Genomic DNA, 8849 nt, shown 5'->3' with positions numbered 1-8849 from the left:
GATTAATTTGAGCACGAGCTGGACATTAAAAGACCTCAACTTGCTGGAGGTTCTGAGATATTATTCACATTTCCATGAAATGGGAATATGCATAATTTATATACTATTTTGTAATTATAAAACATTCATTGTTATATATATATATATATATATATATTGGCCTATACACACACAACATAAACACACAAAATATGTACTAAATAAATATTTGGCAGGAATAATCTGAAACTGACATGTGTTTATCGGTTTCGTTTGTGTGCTGCAATAACCTTTAAAAAACGAGATATGAATATGAGGTCATTTTAAGAAATGATGGAGAAACACGCTAGTCCCACACTAAGACAGAAACCCTAAAAAGGCCCTAAAAATATTGAGTTAAATGATGTTCAATTAAATTATATAAATCAGTGTATTCAGTTTCTTTCGAATTTAGTTTAAATTATATAAGTGGATATTTTATATTAAAACAAGTATTTGACTTCAGATGCAAAGGCCTCTAGTGCCATCTGAAATTTTCTTCTAAAATGAGCATATTTATCAACCTTTTATATTTAGGTTCAGTAATTTCACTTTAATGACATTTAATAGGTAATTTGTATTGCCATTAAAGTGAAATAACTGAACATAAATATACAAGCTTGATAAAAAATGATCATTCTAGAAGAAGGAAATCAGACGGCACTTAGAGGCTTTTGCATCAGAAGTCTTCATATTTAAAAGGATATAGCAACAACAAAGCATTTTGCTACTTTTAAGTTGACATACTTCAAGATTCTTTGAAAATCATTTTAAGTGGCCAGTTTTAGATAGGCCACAAAGATGGCTGGTGAAAGTCTGCCATCTCCTTTCTTTCCTGAAGATGCAGTGATGGCGGGAAATCCAATCACACTTAATTTTTCACCCTCACTTCACTTTATTTGCCCGCAGGTTCTCAATGCAACACTAGATGACCCCACTTCATTGAATTTCAAGTTTTGAAAGAGTTATCCAGAACAGGGATCTTAGAAAGCTTCTAGAATTTTGGCAACATGATCAGTTGGGGGTAATGCATTACCAGTAACACGAGTTACATAATCAGATTACCCTTTTCAGGTAACTAAATTAACATTACTTTATAATGTGAGCGTGCATTTACTACTTGCACAAAAACAGATTCAATATTGGTTCAAATTAATAAATACATGGAAATGCAAATTCGGATTATTACACAAACCAGCAATAATGAAATATGTTACCACAAATATACTTTTATTAACCAATGACTTTGCAGCTGACCTTTGATGACCAATTGTAGCATACAAATAAGCAAAAACGACTTAACTTAAAAAGTAAAAGAGTTCAACTTCGTCAATCCAGAATGTATAGGCATGAATTTGCATTTCCTTCAGCCCGAGGCTTACATATTTCACTTTTGATATGAAAGGGCTTTAATATTTGCCAAAATTATAACTTTTTTTTGTTATTACAAAAACAGACGAGCCTAAAAAAAGTCATGCAAAAGTAACAGAACACATTACTTTCCATAAAGAGTATTAATGCAATTATTTCTTTAGGGAGTAACGCAAAATTGTAATGCATTACTTTTAAAAGTAACTTTCCCCAACACTGAACATGATAAATAATGTAAATAATAATAATGTAATGTAAACTGTAAATGAAAAATAATGAAAGAATGAGAATTATAAAATATAAAATCAGATGACTAAAAGACACCCATATACAGTGTTAGTTAATTTAAAAAAAAATATTTAAACTATTTTTAGCAAAGTGATTTTATAATTTTATATTACTTTTTTAATGAAGCAGCATTAGAACAAATCATAAAAAAAAACTATTTATGGAGAAGAGCAGAAAGACTCGAGTGAGAGACTTTGCTCATTCTAAATCAAAAGACAAACCCTAGAGTAAAGTGGGTGGACGTCTGATTCCTCAAGATAAAGATATAAACCTCCAAGCCAAGAAAAATAACAAGCAGAAAAAAAGAACCCTTATTATGCCGAAAATACCATTGTAGGCAGTGATGCAGAAAATTCAAGGAAGGAAAAGATCATTAGACAATCATTTGGGATGATTCAAACAGAGGATCAAAGAGAACAATGAGTAGAAATTAGAGCAAGTGTCAAGAATGTTCTTTTAGTTATTTCAAAAAAAATCTTTGATGCTTTTAAAGCAGAACTAATGTCAGAATCCCTTGCGACTATGCACTTTTAATAGGTCTGCAGCACGTATACTTCATATCCCAAAAACTCAAATTGAGAAAGTATTTTGTTTGAACCAGCAACCCCAATGCTATAAACCCAGAGGCAAAGGCCAAGCAAAGTTCCCTCATTTCTTTTGACTTCTGATGGTAGTCTTACAATCTTGTGTGGTGGATAAGGTCGAAGCAGCACATTCCCGAGCACAGTGGAAACATGCTATTCATTCTTCAGGGTATTCCTCTACAACCCAGAAGCAGAGACAAACCGATTAAAAAACAAGCTTTTCTTAACCGACGTGTCATAATCTTCGAGTCTTTATCTATTCTGAACACGCTGCGTTCATGAAGTCTTTTGATTGTGAAGTGGAAAATTACAGCACCAAATCCTCACAGAAGAAAACAACTTTTTAGCTCCATCTATTAGCATTTGAGCACATAATGAGCATTTGTAGAAGTGAGCAGAAGTGGAAAATGACTTGATTCGCATAAATCATACTGCAATAGTAAAGACAGTTAATAAAACATGAATACATTGGGATTTATGTCATTCAGCATCAGGCCAAAAGGTGCAAAAAGCTCAATCGAGAATTAATAAAAATTGTAGGGATGGAAAGCAAAGCTTGCATGCAGGAAAAATATACATTCCTGTCCAGAGAAAATACTTTTGTGAATTTTAAGCAGGGTCATAAAGCCAATTAGCTTACACTATGTATGTATTTACCGGCCCAAAAATACATAGACAAGTTTTCCACAGTGATGAATATTTTATTTTTCTGATGAAGAAGCTTTCATCAAACAACTTCAGCTTTGATACACCCAAACAAATGTTCTTTAAATTAAAACCCCTTAATAAACAAGTCCAAAAACAGATGAGCAAGAGTCAAGTCTGTTAGGTCCTTAAAGGGATTACGGTTACGGTTACATTACAGACACCAGATGAGTTTCTCCCAATTTACCAAATATTTCTCAGCCCACTGGTTCTCAATCCTCCCGTTTTCTTGTCACTGACCCATTAAAGATCAGGGAAAAGACTGAGAGTAGCAGCAATGGAAGGGCAGGTTTCATTCACACACTGTCCGGCTCATATGAGAAACTGGAGGAGATGAGAGCAGCCAGATGTGTTGTTTATTGTCTTCTATTTCCCCTTTTACTAATGTACACATCCTTAACTAATCAGAATAACTAACCTTAAAATCCTTCGATTTGAACCAAGCCTAAATGTCCATTATATGCTGCCATTTTAGTCAAAAATAATGCCATTTACAATAATCTAAATAAAATATTAAATAAAAGAATATGAGTTCAGTTTGTTGCGCAATTAATGAATGGAAGAAAAGGACAGGTAAACGTTCTGTCTGTTCCTGCGTGTTATTAGGAGGGTTTGAGTTGAAACTTGGGGTGAATTAGAGTTCAGTTGTATTTTGCAAGCTGAAGAACAGGACAGAAGGCATTCTCTCTTTAACACACACATTCACGCTCACTCTAGGGCCTTTAGACAGGTGAGAGGTGAAATGAACTGTAGCTAGAATCACTGTCAGGTTACCCGGTGGGCATCTGTGTGCATTCAATGTGTGTGTGTTCGCTCTGAAGGGAAAGTGCACTTCTCTCCGCTCTTCCAGTTCCGACTGGTCCTTACTCTTTGATCTAAAACGGTATAAACATCAGCATTAACAAGCGTCACATTCTTATGATGCAATATCAAAGATTTTTTTGCAACAGGAATGTGTTTAGTGAGAAAAGGTGGACATGTGCTGTGTTTTACCTCTGTGACAACTCCAGCAGCGATGGTGGAGCCCACGTATCTCAGCATGAACCGCCCCAGTTCTTTATAGTCCTTATAGAGCTCTAGAGCCACCGGCCTCTGCGTTTGAATCTCCACCACTGCGTTCTGTCCTTTACTCAAACACCTGCAAAACATTTATACAACATCAATATTACACTGATAATGAATCTTCAGCGAAAAATCCATTCTGAACCATCGTTAAAGGAATATTTAGTCCAAAAATTATATTAAAAAGTGGCAAATCACAACAAACACCATTCGTCCTTGTTTGGGTCTATGCCAATCACCAACTTGGAAAATGGGTTTAGTTTTAATATTACTTAATGCATAAAATATTAATAAATACTAATATAGTCATTTTAAGTGCTTTTGTCATTTTTTTTTTATATATATTTCCATTTAGCTTTAACTTTTTTTATTTCAGCTTTAGCTTTGATTATTTCATGCAAAATTTCACATTTCAGTTTCTTAAGCTTTACATCTACTATTTATATTTTAGCTTTATTTAAATTTTCTGTAATGTATTTTTATTCAGTTTTAGTTAACAATAACAACAGTAGCCATGTTTCCATCCACCTATTTTTATGCAGATTTTGTGATATCCCTTTTTTTTTTTTTACTGATACACCAAGATGTGCATAAATTCTAAAAATGCGTATATAAAAAATGTAGGCGCTCAATTGAGCTGAGACATGTGCATAATCTATGATGTAAAGACATTTACCAAATAAATTGCTTGATGTGCAACAAAAAAATAATGTTACTTTGCCTCAACAGAGGATGTGATTTGGAACCTGACGAATGTCATTGCACAGCATCTCAAATGTTGGTTTTGATCATTCTGAAATGCGTGAGCCAAAGTCTGTCATTGGAATTCCCTCCCAGAAGCTTCTCACATGATTGTGTTCCCAAACACCAGGCATCCAAACGCAAGATAACATGAAGCCATTTATTGTGTTTCCATTGTAGAGCCATTGTAGCTTTCCCGATTGTAGCAACTTCCATTTTTATTACAGGTATTTTGCGCCAATTTCCCAGGAAGTGACGATTTGGTTCACTTGAACATCTGAGATGGAAACAGTGCTTTATTCACAAATATTGTATGCAATATTTGAATTTTGCACGAGTTAAATTCACAACTTTGGATGGAAACAGCTACTGATGCAGAAGCGTGGATGACATTTCAGAGCTAATGCAGAAAAAAGATGTTTGTGTTCATCATACAAATTGTGTCATATGGATTCAGAGGACTTGTACTATAGAGCTGGTAAGTCCCGCCCCCTCCGTAAAACCCCGCTGGACCTCAAAGTTGAAAAACCGTCAATACAAGTGAATGGGAGAAAATTATTATTTTCTGGTCCCGTTTGAATTGTGCCATGAATGTGAACATATGTTGTCTGTGAATTTTTTATATAATCTTTCATGTTACAAGTTTGACAGTATATGGTATGATTCGTCGGCTAGCAGTTGTGGAAAAGACATAACGAGAAAGACTACATGTCGCCTATGTGACGTCACCACATAAAGTTGACTTACCCGTGATTTTCGCCAACCTCAACGATTTTGTACTCTCCCTGAAAGAAGGCGGTGAAGTGCACCAAAGACAGCCATGTCTAGCGGGATCCGTGAGCTAGAGCCGTGAGCTAGTGGTGTTGACGTTTCAAACGCGTCGAAAGCAGCGAGGAGTTGTAGTCCACAAAGTGCTCTCACACAAAGTATACCCGTATCAAACTTCTACCCGCTAAATTGTAGCATTTTTCACACGAAAGATTATATAAAAAATTCACAGTCAACATATGTTCAAATTCATGGCACAATTCAAACGGGACCAGAAAATAATTATTTTCTCCCATTCACTTGCATTGACGGTTTTTCAACTTTGAGGTCCAGCGGTGTTAGCGGAGGGGGCGGGACTTACCAGCTCTATAGCACACAAAGACTACTTTTACTATACTTCAATGACGCTTTATTTTTAAATATGACAGTTGGTTCACTTTATGCAATTGTTATATGCAAATGAGCACATTCTTCAAAGCTTTTGTTTCACTGAGGAAAGTCATACAGGTTTGGAACAACATGAGGGTGAATAAATGATCTTTTTAATTTGTGTAACATACCGTATGATTCCATATCATTCATCCACTTACTTTGGTTTCTTCTTGAGAACTTCTCCACTGCTCTTGTGTAATATACTGACTAACTTCCTAATAGTGGCCGGTTCGCTTACAGTCTGATAATGCAACAGCACCTGACAATCAAGCACAAAACACAAGGAATAGTTGACAAATGCACTTGCACATCCCACGTAAAAACATGCAGAGATGTTTATATACTAGAAGTTTGAACGCAGAGAGAGTGTTTTCTCACAGGGAAGCCTTGCGTGATGGGAAGTTCTATATTAAAGAGAAGAATTCTTGCTCGGAATCTTGTGCAGGCTCTGATGGGCTCTCTGGGATCACAGAATATACATCCGATGCTAGAGAGAAAAACATGATCATACAGAATCATAAGCGCCCCAAAGAAAGTTTTCTAATCAAGTATTATGTAATATAATCAAAATATTATATAACCACAATATTACAGTATACTCTAAGGAAAGGAATGCTTTTCAACACCAGTGATTCATTCCACACTCACTTTATTTTGATGATGTCCATGCCTGTTACAGTTAGACTGACATGATCACCGGCAGCTGCCCAGTCTAATGCTTCATCATGGAGAGTGATCCCTAGAGCGAGATGACTGTATTTTAAGGATGCATCACTTATTTATATATTTTTTTAATAAGAAATAATTGCCAATTAGGGCTTGGCAATACATTACAATTCAAAAGTTTGCGGTGTAAAAACTCTGCGTCGCATTTACAGTTTACAGAAAACACTTCTTGTTTTATTACAAGCTCTGTTGGTTTCTCTTTTATATTCCATTCTCCATACATTTTTTTTTTATATGGACTATGATATTATTATTTTACTGAAATAATATTCTAAAAAAGAAACAAACTGCCAGTAGGTGGCACTAAATGCCAGTAAGTCATTGAGTCAGTCATCAATCGATTTGTTCAAACGGCTGATTCATTCTGGAATTAAGTAAATGGCTCTCTTTATGAATGGGGCGATTGAATCATTCATTCACCCGATTGATTCGTTCAAAACGCGAATTCATTCAGGAAAACCACTGTGTTGCTGAGACAATTGTTCTGCTGTGGCTTTATATGATGTAATGTTTTCGTTGACAAACACAGACAATATTGTGTCTAGAATATAACAATATTAACTTATTTATTGAATTGTTGTATAAAATCAGTATCAATTTGCACTTGTGCTATTCAGGATAAAAACAGCACTCGTGTGATATTGCGCTCATTGCTCGAATTATATTTCTTTACTATATCATTTGATATAAATGAGACAAAAAGTCATTCAGGGGCTATTGAATTTTGAATATTGAATTTTAGGGGTATATTAATGAATTCTATTGGCTGCATCATTGCTGGTCACTATTAGTCTCAGCCCCACGGACCACTGGCTGAACGTCTGATGCATATGGTACACTTTTCTGCAAACAATTCAGGAGTTTCGAAGTCGCGATCTGATTGGTTGAATTCTACAGGGTGTCCGCGAGACTGTGTGTCGAGACTCACCATTAACTGTATGAAATGTCAGATGACCTACATTAGGTCTGGGGCGGGGCGGGGCAGGTGTGTTATATGTATTAATTTGAACACATTATTTTTTATCCATAACTAATTAAATTAATTAATGTGATAAATCGACAACCCTATTTGTTATATTGGTGCAAGGAAACGATTAAATATAATTCTTTGTTTTCAATTATAAAAAAATCAATGTGGAAAACATGCATTTTCCTGCTTGAATTAAACAACTATATATATATATATACACTGGCAAATGCCAAAATTTCAGCATCCATTTCTTAGTCACAGGTCTGGAAAAAAGCTCTAAAACAAGTCTAAAGCAGTATTAACCAGTAATCACGGTGCTTTGTGAAAACACCAGAAGAGGGTGCTGTTGCATATCCACCTAGACCAATGCAGGTCTCTAGAAGTTGATAAAGCTGCTGTGCGTTTACCTTTAACTGTGCAGGTCTCATTAGGAGGCATGACCAGCGCTTTATCTCCTGTTTGAATGAAGCCAGCCTCGACCTTCCCCGTCACACAGAATCCAGAGCCCTGGTCTGAAAACAGTGAAATTGTTTAGGTGATCATAAAAATAAACATCTCTGAACTGCCACTAAGAGAATAAGGGTTTGTTTAACTTTTTTGAAAACATGGGAGTATTTGCACAGAATCTAACAAAATCCAATATTTGTGCATTTAGATTTTGTACACTTTGCTTTTATGTGGGTTCCCAAGCTGACCTTTGAAGACGTCCGAGACACAAAGCCTGAACGGCTTCTCCACTGACCTCTGGGGCGGTTTAAATGCATCTGCAAACAGACAGAAGGAGAGAGATGAGGAAAGATGCAGTGGCCTGAAGGTTTTCTGTTTGCCTCAGCAAGTTTTGATGAGTCAAAGTAAAACTGCTGAGGATTCTCACAGCTCAGCCACCAATCAGATCAGAACCATGACACAGAGCTTCTGTGAAAACACTACACTAACACACTCACCCATGTGCATGAACATAGACGTGCCCGTTCAAACTTATAAACATGATGCAGAAGATTTGACATTTTTGAACTTCCAATTTTTTTTTATCTTTGATAATTAATTTGCATGATTATTGAAGGGGGGAAAACACTGCAGAAATGATTTGGTCAATTTAGATGCAGTTACACCTTCTACTGACCGTTTGATCATTATCTACTCACCCTCATGTTACACAAAACATTTTTGCCCACAAAAAAAAA

At 35.7% G+C, this 8849-nt stretch overlaps 1 protein-coding gene across 2 annotated transcripts in view; it reads right to left on the bottom strand.

Annotated features, from left to right (window-relative positions):
• Nucleotides 1-2945: 2945 nt before the first annotated feature.
• Nucleotides 2946-8849, bottom strand: part of hbs1l (HBS1-like translational GTPase) — a 28005-nt gene continuing 22101 nt past the window's right edge. For both annotated transcript variants that reach the window (XM_079589223.1, XM_079589222.1), the window contains 7 exons: nucleotides 8361-8429; nucleotides 8073-8177; nucleotides 6618-6708; nucleotides 6348-6456; nucleotides 6128-6228; nucleotides 3960-4104; nucleotides 2946-3841 (listed from right to left, as the gene is read on the bottom strand). In XM_079589223.1, coding sequence (XP_079445349.1) covers nucleotides 3830-3841; nucleotides 3960-4104; nucleotides 6128-6228; nucleotides 6348-6456; nucleotides 6618-6708; nucleotides 8073-8177; nucleotides 8361-8429 — 632 coding nt within the window. In that variant the 3' untranslated portion in view covers nucleotides 2946-3829. The remainder of the gene's footprint in view (nucleotides 3842-3959; nucleotides 4105-6127; nucleotides 6229-6347; nucleotides 6457-6617; nucleotides 6709-8072; nucleotides 8178-8360; nucleotides 8430-8849) is intronic.

Source organism: Phoxinus phoxinus (genome assembly GCF_949152265.1).
Source record: "Phoxinus phoxinus genome assembly, chromosome: 18".
NCBI lineage: Eukaryota > Metazoa > Chordata > Actinopteri > Cypriniformes > Leuciscidae > Phoxinus > Phoxinus phoxinus.
Note: the sequence above shows the minus strand (reverse complement) of the source record. Positions and strands in the feature narration are given on the sequence as shown.